At 57.1% G+C, this 21,426-nt stretch overlaps 1 protein-coding gene across 4 annotated transcripts in view; it reads right to left on the reverse strand.

Moving 5' to 3' along the window:
* Positions 1-353: 353 nt before the first annotated feature.
* GTF2IRD1 (GTF2I repeat domain containing 1) overlaps positions 354-21,426 on the reverse strand; it is a 69,045-nt gene continuing 47,972 nt past the window's right edge. For 3 of the 4 annotated variants that reach the window (XM_028110102.2, XM_028110101.2, XM_088017145.1), the window contains 5 exons: positions 7,617-7,694; positions 5,818-6,010; positions 3,905-3,942; positions 1,599-1,735; positions 354-422 (listed from right to left, as the gene is read on the reverse strand). In XM_028110102.2, coding sequence (XP_027965903.1) covers positions 354-422; positions 1,599-1,735; positions 3,905-3,942; positions 5,818-6,010; positions 7,617-7,694 — 515 coding nt within the window. Of the gene's footprint in view, positions 423-1,481; positions 1,736-3,904; positions 3,943-5,817; positions 6,011-7,616; positions 7,695-21,426 lie in introns of those variants that run through there. The other variant, XM_028110100.1, reaches the window with a different exon arrangement.

A 21,426-nucleotide genomic window follows, 5' to 3' on the forward strand; every position in this document is an offset into this window, starting at 1 on the left:
CGGCAGAGCAATGAGGGAAGTCTGTCCCCAGACAGCAGGGCCCAGCGGTCAGGGACACGGCCTCTGCTCTGGCAAGGAAGGGGGACCTTGGCAGGCCATCTGAGCCGGGTTTCCTGACCTTGTCCCAGTGACAGCTGTAATTCCAAACGAGAATACGCAAAAGTTATGAGCAAGGGCCAGGCTTTTTTTTTTTTTTTTTTTTTACTTATTTAAAAAGGCCTTGGTGGCAGGAATATAGTGTAAAAATCATTGGAAAAACTAAAAGGCATCGATACATATCCGAATATACACTTTGTACATAAATTACATTTCCTTTAGTCTTTCTGAGTGAGGTCCTGATTCAGCACTGAGGTCTAGTAATTCAGAGGTCCCGGGAGCTGCACGTTCAGGCCGGCATAGTCCACCATGTACATTGGCCATTGCTAGAGAGAGGGGGACAAACGGTCTGGGTTAGGACTCCGGGTGACACGGAAAGACCGCCAGACCACTTAGCAATGCTTTCTGAAGGGCCTTCTCAGATGCGATTCATTTTGAGGCACTGAAGGTCCAGAGAGGGGAACGTGACCTGTCCAAGGTCACACAGTTCACTGATGGCCATGGAGCCTGGGCTTGGGCCTTCTGACCTGTTCCCACCTGTGTCCCGGGGGCTATTCATGTGGACCAGACAAAATTGAGGAGTGGCTCAGAACGGGTGGTCATCCCCACACACTCAGCCCCCTCCGGGCCTTATGCCCCAGAGAGTCTGTCCCTCTCCCTCCAGGCCGCCTCTGCCTGGCCCCAAGGCCTTCCACACTTCTGCAAGGCTCTTGGATGGGGGAAGAGCTAGGGACCCTGTGTAGGCACTCCCAGGTGGGGAGAAAGGTACAGCCTGAACTTTGGGGTTGTTTTTCCAGGAAGGGGGGGCACAGTCAAACGATAAATCCCCAAATCATTTTCAAAGGTGCTCCAATATTCTCCCCCACGGGGCTCAGGATTTCAAAGCTGGTATTCTGAAGTCAGAAAGCACTGTCATGCGTGCGTGCCCCTCATGAGGTTTTCCTCTTGGATGGCAGAGAACCCAGGCCTACCTACCACGGGAGGAGGCGGCTGCAGGCGGGTCCTCCCTCCGCGGAGGACCGCAGTGAGGCCACCGCCAACTAGCCGCTGACCCCCGTTTCCCTCCTCCACGCCCTGCGGGTGACACCGACACCTCACAGAGCTGTGGTGAGGCCCGGGGCTCGTGACGTGAGTGCAGAGATTAGCCTAGCCTCTGACAGCCTGGGAATCGAGAGTCTGTCTCTTCGGGGTCCCGCTCTGGCACCGCCCAGCGGAGTCCCCCTACCGTCTCCCGGGCTCCCGCTTGCCCACCTGCCCGGCGGAGGTGTGACTTCCTGGCCCCGGGGGGGTGGGGGGGGGCTCGTGAGCAGCCGATGACAGGGCTGGACTATCTCTTGAGGAGATCAGGCAGACGCGTCTGCCACCCTGAGGCTGCGGAGCCCCACTCAGAGCCCAGTGCCTCCCTGCACCCCAAAGCCGCGCCCCAGAGTAGACAGCCCTGCCTGCGTGCGGGGTGAAGGCCAAAGAGCTGAGCGGTCAGGTCCGGATCCGTGCAACTTTACCACGAGTGAGATCGGGTTGGTGGGCGCCACGGACTCCGGGTTGGAGGAGGAGGAGGAGGAAGACGAGCAGGAGGATGAGAAGGAGTTCCCTTCGGAGACCCTCTTTCTCTTGCGTTTGGGAATGCCGCTGTCTTTGGCTGGGAGACGAAAGGTTGCTGCTGGGTCTCGGCTTTGAACCCCTCGGTGGGTCTCGGCTTTGAACCCCTCGGGAGAAGGCTTTTGTTTTCAGGTTTCAAGCCCCCTTCTCGGCATTCAAGGCTCCAGACCCTCCCAGACCACCCCCCCCTCTTCCCCACCGGCGGCCGAGGCCCAGCCCTGCAACCTCCGTCCTTAACCAGGCCCCACAGCCCCCGCGGCTCTCCTGCCTGCCTTTGCTAACCTGAGCCTCACGCCCCAGGTGTGCCTCCCGAGCGGGCTCAGTTCAGGCCCACGTCCTCCTTACTCCATCCCCAGACCATCCAGCCTGTGGGGGCCGGCCTCCCCAGCACTCCCAGGGCCCGGCATCCAGCAGCGAAGGGCTCAGCCTCGGGCCCTGGAGAGAGTCACTTCAAGTCACTCGGCCTTGTGCCTTCATTTCCTCGCGAGTGAAATGTTGAGGGAGACCCAGGCTCCCGTGGGTAATATGCCTGGGCCCCCGGAAATACTCAGAAGCTGAGAGCTGGTATCCGTGTTGTCGCTACCGTTTAACTGTGGATGTGTGATGACCCCAACCTGAGAATGCGGACAGATGACAGTTCACAGCATGCAGTGTGCCCGGGGAAAGAGACTCAGGTTTACAGTCAGAAGTTCCAGATTCCAATTCCCATTACTGCCAACCCTCGCTGTGTGACCCCGGGCAAATCGATTAACCTCTCTGAGCCAAATGGGGAAAACCGTGTGATGTGAGACTCAAAGGAGGTTATTGTGTATGAAAGAGCCCAGCACAGGGCAGGACTCAGCTGGGGTTCTGTTGCTGCAGAATTAAATTGATAGGAATATATAAGACTTAGAAAAAAAGATTTGCAACCGTGCGCCACACAAGTAGGGTTTGGTGCTTGACTGAGCAGGCCAGGTCACTGAGTAGAAACCAGACTGGGTGATTATCACATGGCACGAGGGCTGGCTAAGCCCATGCGGTGGCTGTTTGTCCAGCTGATGAAGAAAAACCAGAGGCTGGGGGTCTGTGACTAAGGTAAGGCATAAACAGACATCCTGGGAAACAGAAGATTCTGGGGGTGGAAGGAGCTCAGCCAGAGAAAAGGGATTTTTGTAGGGGGCCCCACATGAACAGGAAGGCAGAGGTGCTGGCCCAGGGTCACGGCCAACCGGGGTCACTGGAAGACCCTAAAGATGGCCATGGTGGGAGGGAGTGGTGGATGCAAGTCCATGGCATCCGCCCTCTGAGCATCTGTCCTAAACTCTCCTCCTGACGCCTCGGCAGGGCCTTCTGCATCTCTGCCTTCAACCTGGGAACAGCTCCCAAACCCGTCACCTCCCTACCCGCGAATCTGGTGCCACGCCTGGCCCCCGTGATCAGCACAGGACAGAGGGAGGTGGCTCCTGGCTGGGCTGTGCCACCCGAGGCCGTGGCGTTCCAGGGGGACCCGGACCCAGCTGGAGTTGGGGCCTCGGGTCTCAGGCCAGGATGGGGGCCCATCACGGTCCCCACTAAGCACTTGCTGGGCCTGCAGTTCGGATGGATGGCTTGAGGTGGCCACCAACCCCCCACGTGGCCCTGCCAAGCCCCTTTCCCTCTCTGGGCCTCAGCTTCCCAGCTGTACAATGTGGTTGGGACTAGATCTGTGTATTTTAATCAGCGGCGCGCCTCCCAATCGCTCTGAGGAATGTTCCCCCGTTTCTATGGTGCATCTTCTCAGGCAGAACCACGGCACCAGATGGTCTCCCAGCTTCCAGTGCACTCAAGGGTTCTAAGAGACAGTGTCTGGTGCAGGTGTGTGCCCTGCAAGTGCAGGCAGAATGGTGGGGTGCCCCCCTCCCCCGGCCCCAGCCAGCCTCAGCCATGCAGCCTGCCTCCCCCCGCTGGTCACACAGCATCCTTCTCCTCCCCACGTGGCTTCCATGAGCCCACCGGCCGCCCCCTCCTCCTGGCTCCAGCCTGCCCCTCCTCATCTCCCGCTGATGTGACACGCTCAGCCGTGCTGTGACCGGGCCCCCTCCGGCGGGCACGTGCAGGCTCCCTGTGGACCCACTGGGCAGGGAGCACTATACCCCCTCTGGGTGGTCAGCTACCCACTGCAAGCCACCCGGACCAGATCTACCCACAGACCCTGGTCCCAGAGAGGCGACTTTTCCAGCCTCCGCCTTACCTGGCACCTTGGCGTCATTGCAGATTTCTGCAAAAGGTCTAAAAGAGAAAGAAAGGAGGTGGCAGTTAGAAAAATGGGGTTTCCCCTCTTCCTTCCCACCTGCCCCCTGAAAATGGGCGACACCTCTCACAAGAGGAGATGCTCCCACTGCCGCTGGAGCGTGACGTAAGACCCGGATGGAAACAGCGGGCATCCCCCCCAGACCAGGCAGTGCCCTGCCAGGCCAGTCGCCCCCTGGGGCCCGCTTTCCTGGTCTAGAAGTCGAGGGTGTCGCCTGACCAAGTGGTCAGAAATGTGTGCCTAGGGGTCCCCAGCTGGCTCAGTTGGTAGAGCATGTGGCTCTTGATCTCGGGGCCGTGAGTTCGAGCCCCACATTGGGTGTGGAGATTACTTAATAAACTTAAAAAAAGTGTGTGCCTAGATTTATAGAAGTGGATATTCATCACACTGTTATTTTTTTACGTATGTGTTAATTTTTATTTTATTGTTTTACTTTTAGCATTCTTTACATGAACCCCCCCTCCCAAATGAGATGCAGCCAAATGTCCATCCGAAAAGGACATCGTGGTCTATCTATTCAGATGACTGGTCAGTCACTAAAGGGAATCCTCAGGGATGTGGATAATGTTCGAGCGTGTACAAGACAGCCAGACAAGAAACAGAAAGTTTTATTTACTGTCTACAGATAAATACCGTATGATCTTGGTTTCATTTGCCACAAATGAGAATCTAATAGGCATTAAAAGAAACGTGGAAATGGGGAAGGAAAGTTCTAGAATGTCTTTGCGGTTCTTTCTGGGAGGTATGCCTATGGGGGGGGTGAGCATTTTTTTGCTGTGGTTTCTTGCACTGTCCACTAGTTGCTTCAGGGGTGGACGGTAGGTGGGAGGGAAAATGCTTTTTATTTGAAACCCTTCTGAATCATTTCATTTTTTTTTTTTGGATATATACAAATATTTTAATTCTCAAATGGTCAGTTCTTGGTTTAGGGGTTAGGTCGTGATCTCAGGGTTGTGAGATCAGGCCCAGCATCAGGCTCCGTGCCCAGCACAGTATTCTTGAGACTCTTTCTCCCTCTTGCTCTGGCCCCCTACCCTGCGCTCTCTTTCTCTCAAATAAATAAATAAAATCTTTAAAAAATTTAAAACACCTAGTGTAAAATTGAAAAGAAAATGTGCATAGGGGAAAAAGTTAGAAATCAGTGCATCACAGTGGTAGCCCTGAAGAGGAGAGTTACAGTTATGGTTACCTTCTTTTTTCCTACCTTTTCGTGTTTCCCAAGTTTGCTGTGTGTATTTTCTTTTTGTCGAGGTGTAACTTCTTTTAAAGATTTTATTCATTTATTTATTTGAGAGGGAGAGAGGGAAACAGCACAAGCAGAGGGGAGGTGCAGAGGGAGAGGGAGAAGCAGACTCCCCGCTGAGCTGGGAGCCCGATGTGGGGCTCGATCCCAGGACCCCGGGATCATGACCCGAGCCGAAGGCAGACGCTTAACTGAATTCAGACCCTGCATCTGCCACCACCTTGATCTTGGACTTCGCAGCTTCCGGGACTGTGAGAAGTCAATGTGTGTTGTTTATAAGCCTCCTGGGCTGCAGTATTGTGTTACAGTGACCCGGATGGAGTGAGAGAGCTGGGTTTGCGTCCCAGCTGACCCACCATGACTTACACCCGCCCTGTCCTCGCTCTGGGTATCGGTTTCCTTATGTCGAAGATGAGAGTGTTAAGCTATCTGTCTCTTGGAATCTGGGCAAGCAAGAGGCGCCTATCTGTCTGTCTGTCCATCTGTCTCCGTCTCCCTCGTCTCCTGGCTGGGCCTGCTCTGGGAATTTCCCCACCGGATGCAAGCAGTCCCCTCTCCCATGGCCCCGGCCCATTGTCCCCACCCCACCCTGGGTGCTGGGGGCACTCACTGGAGCTGGTTGATGATGACCATGCGCACGTGCTCTCGGGCCTTCAGGATCTTCTCCAGCCGGTGGATGTCGTACGTGTTGGGGTTCCGGAAAGGGATGTCGTCGGGCAGGCCCGTGACCTCGACAGCATCCGGGCTGTCCCGGATCAGTTTGTACGGGACCAGCACAGGCCGGTTCAGGCCCAGGGCCTCGCCTACAAGACACAGTGGGTCAGCTCGAGGGGAAGAGGTCTCTGTGAGAGGCCACGCCCCCCGGGGAAAGGGCTGGATCCTGGGATGGTCCAGCTTGGCAGCCACAGTACTACAGAGTTTAAAAATCAATACACACACCTTCTTCTTCTTCTTCTTCTTCTTTTTTTTAAAAATCCACTTAGCAAAACTATAAACCTAATACCCAGTGCTGACAATAAAACAGGCCCTTTGGCGCGTGCCTGGTGCAATGTTAAGTGTGCGTACCCGGAACTGATGAACAAGAGATGTGATATCTGCTTAAGATCTACTATTATGGTAGAAAAACTACAAAGTCCTTACTTAAATTATTTATGGATGGCAGGACAGGGTGTCTTGGGTGTGTTTTCAAAAATTCCAAAGTGTCTCCATGGACACCAAAGAAGTCAGGTTGGCAAAATGTTGGTGATCACAGGGGCCGGCTTTGGGTGACGTGGCAGGTCACCAATACCCATTTTCGTCCGTGTCTGAATTTTGATTTCCCAATGACAAGTGAAAGAGACGACCCCACCAAACACCAGCGGGGCTGCTTCTCACTCTCAGAACAAAATCCCAACTCCTCGTTAGGCCTGCCCGCCCCTCCCTGTGCACTGGGGGCCTCCCCCGGCTGCTTAGCCCAGGCCCTCTGGCCTCCTTGCTGGTCCCCAGTCACCCAGCTGTCCCTGCCACCCGGCAAGCTTTTCCTGGGACGTGTGTCCCCTCCTGACATTTGAGTCTCTAGTCTCGGCTCACGCACGTCCCATCCTCCCAGGGGGCCTTCCTGCCCCACCCCCCAGGCAACCCCTTAACCTGCTACTGCTTTGTCTTCTCCATTATCACTCCCTCAAATTCTATTTAAAAATATTTTTTATTACGTCTGTCTCCCTGCTACAATGCAAAATGGAAATAATACGAAATTCATCAAATAAAATGTAATGGATACAGAGCACCTAGCATAGCTTGGCACTCAATGATCTAGAAAGCTCGACTGTAACCATATTATTACTATTATTATTAGGATTTTATTTCTAAGAATTTATTTTTAAGTAATCTCTACACCCAAGGTGGGGCTCGAACCTGTGACCCTGAGATCGAGTTGCATGCTCCACCCACTGAGCCAGCCAGGCCCAGTAACCATATTATTAATTGTCCCAACTGGGCTCTGCCCTGGCACCCTGGGTGCCTTCACCTTGCATCTCATGGCCCTTACCTATTCCATGACCACCACCCTGCACAGATTCCGAGCCCCAGGATGGCAGGGATCGGACGCCCTCCCCCAGAGTCCTCACGGCTAAGTGTGTGTTGGGCAGATGCACAAACAAGCACTTGGCCGTGGGCCATGCATGGCCTCTGCCGCGAGGCCCAGCCCTAGAGCAGCGGAAATGCTGACCCGCAATCTCTGCCCTGGGCGCCCCAGATGGGTTCTTTCCCAGTGTTCCGACGGGGAAGTGAGGGGTCAGCTCCCACCAGTCACGGGCAGGGCAGCTGGGGGTGGAACTGGAGGCAGCCAAGGCTGGTTGTAGAGGGAGGGGCTGCCCAGGAAGGCTGGCCCCACAGACCCTGCCCCACAGACCCTACTCCTCATGCACTGACCGTATTTCTCATTGAAGAGCTCCTTCACCTGCTCGCGGAGGATCACCTTCTCCCCTAGTCTGTTGGCATCATCTTCATCTACGAGAGGAAGACAAGGGGGCTGTGAAGGTGGGCACGGGCCGGACCCTGGACGGACTCCCATGTGGCATCCCCTGCCCACCGCGTTTAGTATCAGGCAGCCTTGTTTCTGGCCGTGGTTTTCTGTTTATCAATCCATCTGCCCCCCTTCCCTGAACCCGGCTTCCCCAGCACGGGCCCCCATATCAGCTGTTCGAGTGTGCTCTCAGAAGGCAGGCAGGGGCTTCTGATGGATGGGGTGGGGTGGGAAGAACTGGCCCAGGCCGGTCTGTTGGATGTGACAGAAACACGGGGTGGTGCCAAGGGCACTGGCTGGACTGAGCCGGGCTGCCAGAAACTCACCCCGGCTGCCTGGACGATCCTGAGCCCGAGGCTCGTGACTGGGGAGACAGGTACGCTGTGGGAGCATGGGGGCTGCACACTCTCCCCACCCAGGGCCCAGGGCAGACCTCCGCGGACACCTGCTGTTGGACCCTGGGCTCCCCTCGCCTGTCTTCGGTCTAAAGTGGCAGTGGGCCAGGTGAGCCCTGAGACAGGGCCTGGGCCGGGCAGGGGGACGTGGAGGGTGTGGATAGGATGCAAGGGTCCTGGGGGTGGAGGGGCCTGCAGGCTCTTGCCCTGGGCTGGGGAGGGAGCTGGAGTTCCAGGAAGGGTGCCCTGAGCTGGCCGGGCCTCCGGCAGACGGGTGGGAGTAGAGTGGAAGCAGGCGGGGAGCCAGGGCCTGGGAGATGTGGGGCAGAACAGACAGAATGCGTTTGTGGAGAAAAACAACTCCTGTTTTAATCTGGAAAATCTCACAGAACTCAGTTCAAGTTCGGAGGCCAACACAGGAAGTCTGCGCCCCCGCCAGGGAGGAGCCTCCCTCCCCAGTCCGCCCACTGCCCCTGCTGTCGGGGACTCCCGATGGCCCGCCGTGCCTTGTGTGGTCCCAGGCGTGCCCATGCTCCCGACTCTGGAACGAGATCTGCCATATCTCAGAGTTCCTGCATATGTCTCTTCAACCGTGACCATCCAGCCACCCGGGTGCCCCGAGACCCTGCATCCCAGGGTCCTCCCTCTCGGGGGGGGAGTCATGGCCCCATCAGTCGGGCCAAGACACTGAACTGAGCCCCCCTTCTTCCCATATCCCCCCCCAAAACACGGTCCTTCCGGATGGTCTTCAGGACCCCACCATGGCAAGAGTCAGCCTGACCCTTCTCCAGGTCCTGAGTGGGCAACCTGACAGAGTCCTGGGCCCAAGGGCCACCTAGAGCCTGCGGGGAGGTGGCAGACGCTGTCCATCTCCCCCATGGCCACCAGGCATTCCTCTGGTGGCCAGGATCCCGCACAGACATGGCACCCACAGGACAGGGAAGTATGGCCTGGATTCCCATCGGTGATGCTGGCAGCATTCCTGGGCACAAGCATGACCACCCCTCACCACAGCCGAGGACACCAGAGGCTCAGAGAGGTCAAGTAACTCCCCCAAGATCACACAGCTGCCAAGTGCCAGGAATAGTCCATCTGTCTGACCAAGAGCCCTGGGTTCCCCGAGATCTCTGTTTCCCCGTCTGTAGAAAGAAGGGTTGATCCTCAGGTTGTTTCCTCTAAATCTCTTGTCCTATCAGCGCACAGTCTGGAGTCTCTGTCTCCTTGGGGCCCGGGGCAGGGCCGACACAGGCACACCCCACAAAGCCGGCTGGGTTGAAAGGCAGTGCACGGCCCCTCAAGGATGGGCCCCGTAAGTGGCGGTCGCTGTGGCTGGGGACACGGCCGTGTTGTGTCTCCCCTACCCTGCCTTGGCCTGGAGGCTCCGGCGGCTGTGTAGGTGAGAGACACACACCGCGTAGGCCTGAGCCTCACACGGCCCTCGCCCTGGCAGAGGCCACACCAGGCCCCAGAAGGGCAAAGAACCTGAAGCCACACACCTGGGCTCGTGCTAGCCCTGCTCTGCGGGCGTCACGGGATGTCCCCTCTCGGTGCTCCTGCTCACTGTCTTGACACGACATTTGTCTGGGCCCAAGATTTCACAAAGACCATCCCATCTGGATGTGGTGCTGCCCCTGGGCATTTAGCAGAGGACAGAAAACAGCCCTGGTCCAAGGCAGGGGATGGTGAGGGACGCTTAGTGACCCACTGGCCTTGATAATTATCAGTGCAGGGCACGTGGGGGGAACCTAACCCAGCTGGTAATCAGGGAGGGCTTCCCAGAGGAGGTGCTGCTGCTGGGTATTAAGCACCTCCTATGCGCACAGCGCCAGGCCTCAGAAAGGGTGCCTCTTGGCTCCTCTCCCCTCTTTGTTTTTACTGAGTAATTTTTTAACTTTTAAAAAATTCTTCATTTTTTTGCTTTTATTTAATTTGGAGGAAGGGAGTTACATTTTTTCTTAAAGGGTACTTCTTTTTTTTAAAGATTTTATTTATTTATTTGACAGAAAGAGACACAGTGAGAGAGGGAACACAAGCAGGGGGAGTGGGAGAGGGAGAAGCAGGCTTCCCGCCGAGCAGGGAGCACGATGTGGGGCTCGAACCCAGGACCCTGGGCTCATGACCCGAGCCGAAGGCAGATGCTTAACTGACTGAGCCACCCAGGTGCCCCATTAATGGTACATTTTTGAGTGAAACAGGCGAGGGTAGATTCTGCTGTGGGCTGGAGGGGAGAGAGCCCCTGCCCCGTCTGGGGGCTCAAAGGAAATGGGAGGCAGCTCCTCGAGGTGCGGGGGCAAAGTCAAACCACAGGTGGAGACTCCTCCCTCCGCCCCCCCCCCCCCCCCCCGCCCCATGTCCCTGCTCCAGCCCCGAGCGGGAGAGCCAGGCTCCCTGCTGGCTTGGGGCTTCGGTGGGAGCAGCTGTCCTGCTAGCCTGGGCTGGGGCAGGACAGGCCCCGGGGATGTCCCCTCTGAGTCTGTTCTGCCTGTGGGCAAAACAAAGACCAGGAAACTCCCTTGGAGAACACGGGGTGGGGCGGAGAGCACAGTCACTGTGGGGCCGTGTGGGGCCTCGGCCATAAACCCAGTCTGAAGGGCAGCCGGGAGTTAAGAGTGTTTACTTGGCTATCTGACGGCTGGGGTTCAAATCCTCTGTTATTAGCTCGTGACCTTGAACAATTCTCCGAACCACCGTATTTCCTTGTTTGGAAAGTCGCCACCACAACAGGGGAGACCAGGTGGGGCTGCCCTGAGAACCCAGTGCCTGGCATGGCCCTGGGGCTGGTTTTACTGTTCTGAAGCCTGAGTCACCAGACCTATTCTGGGGGGACCGGTCTGAGCTCCCCTGAACCCAGGCTGGCTATAAAGAACACCGACTGGTGTTGCCAAACATTTCAGAATGTTCTCCATTTGGAGATGTCACTGTTAGGGCTCCATGTGGAGTGTGGTTCCCCGCACTGTACCTGCCTGAATGCCTGCCCGCAGCGGGGAGGAAGGGGGTCCCCAGAGCCTGTGACACGGGGGTCCCGGGCTCAGCAGACTGCAAGGCAATCTTGATTCTACCCCTAAAGCTATGTGATGTTTGGAAAGTCACTCAACCTCTCCGGGCCTGTTTCCGCATCCCTCAGATGGGACTCCTGGCTTGCCAGGAGGATCCCATGGTGTCACAGATAATAACGGTGAAGGCCCCCGCCATCAGAGTCAGGTTGTCGCTGACGCTATTAGATCACCGCTTCTGTTATCCTGGAGTCTCGGGGAATTAAGCTTCACATATGAGACTCTTCCAGATAACGGATGCTTATCCTCTCCAGTCCCCTGGGTTTGTTGTACCCATTGTGGGCGGGCCGTTTACTAAAATGCATCAAGTACCCCTTTCTTATGTAGCACACGGTGGGGCAGAGTGGGGCGGGGAGGAAGAGAGGTCGACCTGAACCCCCCTCCCGGGGCAGCGACACCCCTCAAGGAGAGGCCCACCCTGTCAGCATTTCTGGCCCCCTTCCTGCTCATTCCAGTTTATTGGTCTCTGTCACTCCATCTGCCCCAGTAGCTCTCATCTGGTTGTTTCTAATCTGCCGTCTGTTAGCCTGGGGATTAAATGAATTTTGTCTGGGGGAAGAAAGGAACCAAGCTTACTAAGTCACAGCCAAGCTGGGTACACAATTAGAAACCAGCGGGCTCGGGGTGCTTGCTGTCGGCCATGGCCCCACAGCCCTCTCCCCGGGGGGCAAAGTACGAGAACCCCGAACAGCCTGGGGCCTCTCCCCACCAGCTTGAGGTCCGCAGCTCGGACTGGTGTCTGTACGCTGACATCCAGGATGGTAAGGGGCCAGGAGGAGCCCGCAGCAAGGGATGGGCTGCTCGGAGGGGGACAATTCCCCCTCTCCCAGCGCTTCCGCGGGACCCCTCCTCTCTGCCAGGCCTGGGCTGGGCGATCCAGGCGTCATGCAGACCCTTAAGCCAACAGAGGGTGGATGTCCACAGGGATCCCCACGTTGATGGGACAGCTGCCCCCGCTTGTCCCCTGCTCGGGCTCTGCAGCTTGCACACCTCCCTTTCCGGGCTCCAGACCTTCATCAAAATGAGAAGGCATGCTCAGCTTCACCTTTTCACCCCCTCTCGGCCCGGCACGCAGGTGCAGCGGGAATTCTGTCTTTGGTTTTCGAGGTGGAGAAACTGAGGCTCAGAGAGGCCACACATGCATGGCACGGCCTCGCCCCTGGGCCCGCTCTCACACACCCCAGAGAAACCTCTTACACGTGCCAAAGAAAATATGGTCAAGAGCGCTAACGGCACTCTTATTAACAGGAAATCCACAAAGCCACCTGAGTGGCCGAGGACAGCAAAGTGGCGCGGTCACCTGCCGGAACCGCACGGAACAGGGGACGCGAGCTGGCTTGGCGCTGCATGTCAGAATCACCTTACGTAAGGCCGAGTGGGAAGAGTTCAGACTTGACACACGAGGTCACGCCTCGCTTAGAAAAGTAAAAAGTGGGACTCCTGGGTGGCGCAGTCGGTTAAGTGGCCGACACTTGGTTTCGGCCCAGGTCGTGATCTCAGGGTCGTGAGATGGAGCCCCAAGTCAGGCTCTGTGCTCAGCGGGGAGGAGTCTGCTTGAGATTCTCCCTCACTTCTCCCTCCGCCCCTCCCCGACCCCTCTCTGAAATAAATCTATATATCTTAAAAAAAAAAAAGGAAACAATTTTGGTTTCGGCAACTATTACACGTAATAAAGCCACTTAAGAAGTCGGCCTGTGAACAGTGAGTCAACCTTAGACATACCAGGTGATTTTCCCTATACGTACACACCGACGATAACGTTTAACTTAGAAATTAGGCACAGTAAGAGATGAACAACTCTAACGATAAAACAGAATCATGACAACGTACTGTATTCTATAATAGAAGCCACGTGGACGTGGTCTATTTCTCTCTGAAAATATCTGATTGTATTGTACTTCCCCTTCTTGTGATGATGTAAGAGGATAAAATGCCCACGTGGGGAAGAGAAGCGGGGTGAGTGATGCAGACGTCAGGAAGTGGCATTAGGCTACCACCGACCTTCTGCAGCTCTACTGGAAGGACAGTCAACTGCTTCTGGACCGCAGTTGACTGTGGGTGGCCGAAACACGGAAAACGAGTCCGCGGATAAGGGAAACTGGCTGTATCTGTTCTGGAGAGAGAGGAGAGCAGGATGAGGGACACACGGGGGCGGAGGGCACGTTATGGGCGCTGTCCTCATTCTTGGATGGCGGTGGGCTCACGGGGTTCAGTGCGGTATTGATTAACAAGTAGACCCATGGGCAGGAATACGAACGAAAGAATAAAAAATGAATGCGTGCTACGTGCACTGTGGTATCCTAGAGTGGATTCTGGAATGTAAAAAACATTAGTGCAGGAACTCACGAAACCTAAATATAAGGCCTGCAGTTTCGTTATGCGTATTGTACCGATCGAGGTTAAATTCTTAGTGTTGACAAAGGTACGCGGTTCTGCCTACCCTACATGGGTCAAAGGGTATATTTGGGGATTCTATGCGATCTTTGCAACTCTTTGGCAATTAAAAGTGATTGCAAAATTAAAAAACTTATATCAATCAGTGGAACGATGGTCACATGCAGGGGATGGTCAATGGCACAGTGGGTCCCGAACCAGGCATCAGGACTGGTCTGATCAGTGCATGAGGTCCAATGGGACCGGGAGAAGGGAGGGAAGAAAGCAAGCCTTCTCCCTCAGAGCTTCCTCGGACAGGCTCTGTGCCCACATCCATCCATCTCCCTTCCCCTCCCCGGGGCCCAGCTTTGTGACCTCTAGCTGACGGGCTGCACACAAAGGTCTGGAATAATGGCTGACAGGGGGCTCGCTGGCTGGAGCCTCCCCTGCTGGGGCTACCACGCCCTTCTGCCCTCTCAGCAGCTGGACACTGGGGTACAGACCCCACATCTGCTGAGGACCAGCCCACCAGAGACTGTGCCTGGAAATTTGCCCTTCACTCCTCATGACAAGCCTGACTTCTAGGTGTGACGGTCCCCATTTTACAGGTAAGGATGCTGACGCTCAGAGGAGTCAAGGTGCCTACCCAACGTCACCAAGGCCACAAGGTCTGTGATCAGTGGCGCTAACAGTAAAACCCGGGTCTCTCTGACCCCTGGGTACTGCTTTCCCGTTTGGGAACGGCCCAGCACCTTCTCAGGGCCTTCTTACAAACTTGAACCTGTCAGCCAGGCTGGGCAGATTAAACACCAGGTCTTCTTGTGGGGGTTCACCCGGGATCCTGGCGCCAGCCACGCACACGGCCCTTCCCAAGGGAAATCACGTCCTTCTCTCTCCTCTCCCGTTCCTTCCTCCGAGGTCCCAGCTACGCGGCAGACATCACTGACATCACTGACCCAGGGCCGGCCAGACCCTAGGCTGAACTGTGGCCATGACCAGCCAGGCACAGAATGCCGCACACTGAGCCTGATGAGCAGGACAAGAGCGCCCCTCCTGGGAAAGACGGACAGACCTGGGCACTTGGCTGCACAGGCCAGGACACAGGACACATTTCTGCTGCATCCCCGGGGGTGGGGGGCTGCTTTCAAGGACACGATCCAGTGGTTCTACAACAGCAGCTCATGCTGCAGCCGAACACATGAGAACGGTCGCTCCTTGTTGGCTGAGACTTGTCTGCTTCCATCCATGTGTGCACGGTTAAAGCCCCGGCGCCCACCATGGTGCCCAACACCACGGACGCTCCGTTAAGTAAGTGTTAAGAGAAACCAAGCTCTTGCGTGCTTGGGCACTGTTCTCACAGCTCCGCATGGATTCATTCCCTTAATCCTTCCAACAACCCTCGGTGGCTGGGCCTGTGACTACCTCCATTTTACAGCCACCTGGCCCGGGTTACACAGCGAGTAAGCAGGGGCTGGGACTGGCCCCAGACTTCTAACTAGCTGGCATGAGGACAGTGTCCAAAACCCAGGCTTACGATCGTGCTGACTGTGTCAGGACCTCATTTCCGTGCCTGGGGGAAGGAAGAAAGAGCTGGTCCTCCTACTCTGTCCACACTGCAGGTTTCTCTCCCCCTCTCTGTGCCCCCAAGCCCCAAACCCACATTTCCAACTGCCTCTTGGAGCACCTTTGATTTTGCACGTCCCTAAACAGCCTCTCCGGGGCTCCCTCAAACCTGTCCCTCCTCTCTGGGCTTCCTTCTCTGGGGTCCCCCCTCCTGGACGCCCAGAAGAGAAATCTTGGCTGCTTCCAATCCCGGAGCAGGCTGAGTCGTGACCCCCAAGCTTTCCCCGTCCTAGTCTCCGGAGCCCGTGACTACGTTTCTTGACACGACAGAAGACACTGGCTGGTGTGATTAAGGTAAAGATCTCGAGATGGGGAGGTTATCCTGGATTGGCCAAGTGGGCCCTAAATGTAATCACCGGAGTCCTTCTAAGAAGGAGGCAAGAAGGTCAAAGGCAGGAGTTGGGGCCGACAGAAGCAGAGTCAGCGTGAAAAGCTTTGAAGCTGGGGGAGGAGCCACACGCTGAGGAATGCAGGCGGTTTCTAGAAGCTGGGAAAGACAAGAGCCTCCAGAGGGGAAGCTGCCCCGTTGACACCCTGACTCCAGCCCGGTAAGACTCATCTTGGATCTTTTACCTCTACAACTCTAAAGGGAAAAAAATATCCGTGTTGCTGTAAGCCACTACGTTGGGGTAATCTGGTCGGGCAGCCACAGGAAACCCGTGCCAACCCCATGTGTCCCCCTCATCCACAAATGTGAGTGGTCACCACGATGGGCCATTTTCCCAGAGAAACTTCTGGCAGGCCCAGCCCATGGCCAGTTAGGCCTCAGAACGGCTCCTCTCACTGCGGCAAGAACTTCCCGCTTGGCCTCCCCAAGACCATTCTCTGCTCCGCAAGTCGTGTCGATTGTTCTAAAGAACCTAGGGGACCCCATCATTCCTTTGCTTAAAACCTGCTGAGGACTCTTGTGTTGTCCGTGGGGCAAACCGCTCCTCCTTCCCCTGGCGACCGAGACCCTCTGCTAGGGTGACTTTTCCTGTAATCCCACCCCCAGAGACCACACCGGGCACCTCCTCAGTTGCACAGAGCACATGCTGTGAGCTTGGGGCTCCCCCACTTCACGGAGCGTGCAGGGGGGGGCCTGGGTCCTGCTGAGGAGCACCCACCGCTCGATCCCAGGACCCTGAGATCATGACCTGAGCCAAAATTAAGAGTCAGACGCTTAACTGACTGTGCCACCCAGGCGCCCCAAAAGTCAACGTTCTCATCCAGCCTCACACAATCTGCCCTCTCTCCCCATTTCCACCTCATCTCCCACCACTTCTCCCACATGCTTCCTCCGACACCCCTGGCAGGTGACCCCAGGGCCTTTGCATTCGTTCTCTCTGCCTGCACTGCTGTTCCCTAGCCCCCTGGCTCTCCAAAGGCCCTCCCTGGCCACCACCTAGCTCATGTTGCAACCCCCTAAAAATAACCCCAACCTCCCCCATCCGCTTCCCTGCTTCTCCCGAGCACACATCTGACACACTTTTACACTTTGTGCGTGCTTCTCTGCATCCACACCACAAGGTCAGCGCCATGAGACAGGATTGTTTTTTTTTTTTTTTTTAACTGGTGTTGAGCAAAAGCCCAGCACCCGGCCCAGTGCCTGGCTCCACAGACGCCCCGGAAGTACGCGGCGCCTGAGCTCCCGGAGGGGAATGTCCCGCTCCCCGGGCCTGCTATGAGCTTCAGAAGGACAGGGCTGCCTGCCCCCTACTCTCCACTCCCACCACAAGGCTTCTTTTGTCCCAGACCCCTCCCTAGCACGTTGGAAAGATGGAGTCCACCCAGTCAACCCCACGCGCTGAACCACACTTAGCCCCCAAGCCCCCGGCTCAGAGATGCATTTCTCGGCCAGAGAGAACTTCTGTTCCACATGCCGGGCCTGGTGACCCTTCGAGCCGATCTCAATCCAGCCCAAATAAAGGTGTTGGTTGTTCCTGTGAGCTGGGGAACCAGTTTCGGTGTGGTTTTCTGGAATGTTGCAGAGTCTGAAGCCGCCCCCCCCCCCCCGCTGCTCCCTTCTGAAGAGCCCCCCAGCTCTAGGAACCACGGGGTCCCCCTCCCCAACCGGCAGGGCTCAGGGAGGACAGGGTTGGGGACCGCTAACCCAACCTAGGGGCGGGATGGGGCTGTGGGGACCCAGCTGGGTCCCCATGGGACAGGACAAGGTAGGGGCCTCCCAACACGACATTGTTCAGCCTCTCCCTGGAAGAAAGGAGGCAGCGGGCCAACGGCGCAGGGCCTGGCAGCCCAAACGGGCATCTGCCCACAAAGGCCTCCGGGCCCCGCCCTGCAGATGCCACAGCATTTCCTGGGAAGGCAGCAGGGACACTGTTACTGGAGCCTAATTAACAAAGAAAAGCAGAGATAATTAAGTGGAGAAACATGTGGCTGGCGCTGGAACGGGGATATCTTTAGAAACTCGAGAAAGGACGGCTTTATTTTGAGCTCTCAAGAGCGGGACAGGGCTGGAAGGGTGGAGAGGGGGTGGGGAGGGCCCACAGATGGGGGGGGGCCGGGGCCAGAGGAGCAGGTGCGTGTGTGTGACCACACCGGGAGGAGGAAACGACCCTCGGGGCGGCTGAAGGGAGGAGGGCAGGGGGACCGCGGAGGTGTCCCCGCTCCGCGTGACCTGGAGGAGTCTAGAGACTGGAGGTTCACTTATCCCCGGTCACACAGCTCAGAAGTGGTGGCATCAGTTCCTGAGGGGGCCGAGGGGGACTCACCACTGCCGCCCCCTCCCCTCTCATTCTGTGCTGAGAGCAGCCCCATGCCGGCCCCCTCCTCCAGGAAGCCCACTCGGCATAGCACCTGCTGAGTGACAGGAGGCCCCACAGAGAGACCTGGCAGTGCCCCCCACCCTCCCCACTGCAAACAGGACCTCAGCCCTCTGCCTGAGAGGCCCTTTGCCCACCCCACAGCTGAGCTTCTCATGTGGGGCGTCGGGCCGAGCTGGGGGTGTGATGCTGGGGACGTGACGCGGGTCAAGTGGGACGATTTCTTTTCCTCGGCAGAACGTAACTGAACACGGTTCCTTCAGTCAAAATTAATCTTAAGTGCAGAGTTTCGGGAGCAGACCGTGTGGGGACTTCCGAGATAGAGCGTGGGGGGGGTGCCCCCCTGGGAACTGCAGGGGTGCTGGGGCTCCGGCCGCGGGGGACGTCAGCGGAAGAGCTTGCCAAGGCCGGGTCTGCAGGGTCTAGTCCACGCTGCAAAGCCAGGCCTTCCAGGCCCTCCACGCTCCGCCTGGCCGGCCTCGCCACCTCACCACCTCGCCACCTCCCGCGCGCGCGACGGGCCACCCAGTCCTCCCCTCCCTGCCCTGGCCGTGAGCCGCAGGACGGCACCGGCGTGGGACCTTCCCGCTTTACAAGGAGGGAAACCGAGGCCCAGGCAGGCAAACCTGACTTGCTGGAGTCACACAGGAAGTCGGCAGCTCTGCTCTGTCTCTGGGACCCGGAGCCCCTGCTCTGGGGTGGGGAGTGGGGAGGAGAGGGGCCTGCTTCTTGGCTTCTGGCTGCTCATCGGAGAGTCCCCAGGAGCTGGCAGGGAGGGCTGCACCGCTGGGGTGGGGGTTGGGGCGGGGGGAATCAGAACAGAGAACAAGGGCCTGGGTCCCGGGGCACCTGCGTTTGCCCAGGAGGGAGCTGAAGGCACTGGGAACTGATGAGTGGGTGAGGACCCTCCCTCTGAGCCCTTTCTGGTTCTCAAAGGCCAGGGTCCCCTTTCTCCAGGCAGGTGACAGTCAAGCCAAAGGCGGCTCCTGCTGGGAAGTGGCTGCTCAATCTCCACTCAAATGCCCCCAGTGACGGGGAGTTCGCTACCCAACAAGGCACTTTTTTTTTTTTTTTTTTTTTTTGCCACTGCTATTTGAGAATAGTTCTACAACGTTATTTCCTTGATCCCTCTGGTGTCTCCCAGAAAGGCCCCCACTCTCAGCTCTTCTTACCAGCAAATTCCTCCACCTCCTTTCCTCGGGCTCCACCTCCCTCTGTTCCTTCACAGGCTCTTTTCCTGCAAGGTCCCTTGGAGGTCAGTGTGCCCCCTGGGCCGGCTCTGCTGGCGGCACAGTGGTCTGAGGGGTGGCGGCAGTTGCCACCTTCCCACGGGCCCTGCCCAGCCCATCGCCACCCTGCGCTAAAGCACTGATCCGGTCCCACTAATGCTATTGGCCCCTGGATGTTTCATGGGCCCGGAGACCCAGCCTGAGGCCTGGGTATCACCATCACCCTTCTGGAACTTTCCGCCGGGCCTCCCTCCCACACGGCTGCCACCTCTAGATCCTAGCACCACCCACCTCTGCTGGGTCCTGCCGCCTGCCGCGTAGGGTCAGCCTCCTCAACCCTCCCCTGGCCTCACTGGCCCAGTTCTGCTTTTCCAATCCACCCGTGGTGGGCGGAAGCCTGGTTACCATGGTAATCGTAAGACAATGCAAATCTGATCCTATCATTTTGTTGACTGAAAAAAGAAAACCTCCAATGCTACAAGCTAAAGCTTGAGTCACCAGCAGAGTTTTGGTCCAGGCCTTTTCTAATTCTGGCCTCATTGTTTTGCTACCCTCCTCCCCCACCACCCAACACTCCCTGCTGAGGCTCCACAAGAGCACAGACCGGGGTATGACTTGGGCCCCCTGCTAACCCAGGCTGCCTCTTGCAGCCTCAGTGTGCTCAGCTGTGAAATGGGCATGACCACGGCATCTACCCGACAGGCTTGTGAAGGGCTCCATGAGGCCGCGTGAGAGACACAGGGCCTGGCATGTGTGGGCGCTCAGCAGGAGATGGACACAGCTTTCTGCCTTTGTGGGTGCCACCCCCTCAGTCTGGAATTCCTGCTCCCTTTTCCACCTGGGGAAGGTCAGCTTGCTGGGGAGCTTTCCCTGGCCCCAGATTCAGGTGGCCTCCTGGCAGGGAGCTAGGTCTCCAGGGGGAGAAGGGCTGGTCTTTGCCGGTAGGTGACACAGAGCTCATGGTGCCTGGGGCTTGGGACACCCACACTGCTCCCGTCACATTTCCTGGGGATCAACCCGCAGGCAGACATGCCTTCCAAGCCCTTGGTCCTCCATGCCTCGACCAGCCACATCTAAATCTCTTGGTCATCCACGGAGGGGGCCCCTCCATGGTAGCCCACATCAGGATGGACGGGACTGTCCCTTCCATCTTTCTAGCCCTTGCCTCTAGGACCTGACTCTACCAGTCTCTCATCCCCACGGGGACCCACAGCCCCCGCCCCATCACCTCCCTGTCCCCCTAGGAGGAGTCGGCAGGGGCTCCTGCACCAGCTCTCAGCTCCCCTCTTGCACCCATCCTGTTTCTTGGGGGGAGGGGGGCGGCCGTGTCCCTCCCTCCTCTTGCCCCTCCCCACCCCCATCACTCATTTCTCTAAAATCACGCTGTGGCTATTCTTACCTCTAAAACCCGCTCCTGATCCCGTTTCAGCCTGCAGACCCGCCCCACCTCTCTCCTGGCCCTGGAGCGACCCATTTCTCTGCTCTCATTCCCTCCTACTCCACTCAAGTCCCCTCCCCGGAACGGCTCCTAACCCCACTGCCCATGACCTCTGGGGGTGGCTCAACCCCATGGGCCAGGCCAGTCTCAGGTCTCCCATACTTGACCTTGCACGCAGCATCTGGCTCAGGTGGCCACTCTCCAAGTCTCTCACTTGGCTTCTGGCCGCCTGTCTCTCCTCATCTCTCCAACACCCGAATGCAGGAGGGCCCAGGACTCATCCTTGGACCGCTCCGAATTGTCCACACTCATCCCCACGGTGATCCAGCTTCCGGACTAAAACACGCGACGTGCGGAATGGCCCCCACCTGCATGTGTGCAGCAAGATGCTCTCTCTGATTTAAAGATCTGCCTGTCCAACCCGGCCACTTGGGTGTCTAATTTGGTGACACTCAGATCCTGACCCCTCTCGCCCACTAGCTGCTCAGGACAAAATCTTTCGCTCACACCCCACACTCACTGCATCAGCAATCCCGTTAGCCCTACTTCCAAAATATGTCCAGGGCCTCTGGGCCTTTGCACTGACTCCCTCTCTAGATGCTTCGACTGGGATCTCTACATGGCTCATACCCTCACTTCCTTCAGGTCTTAACTCCTTCTGACCTATCTGAAATTGTCCTTCTGATAGTCCTGTGTTGTATGTCTCCATGGCATTTGTCACTATTAAATACATTGCTCTTTGTCCTTATTTATCTCATTTATCTCCCTCACTAGAAAATAAGCTCCACGAGGGTAGAGATTTTTTTGTCTATTTTGTATTCCTAGAGTCTGCTTGCCATAAAG

Source organism: Eumetopias jubatus, unplaced genomic scaffold (genome assembly GCF_037043125.1).
Source record: "Eumetopias jubatus isolate StellerSeaLion01/CBP00866 unplaced genomic scaffold, mEumJub1_p1.0 scaffold_12, whole genome shotgun sequence".
Taxonomy (NCBI): Eukaryota; Metazoa; Chordata; class Mammalia; order Carnivora; family Otariidae; genus Eumetopias; species Eumetopias jubatus.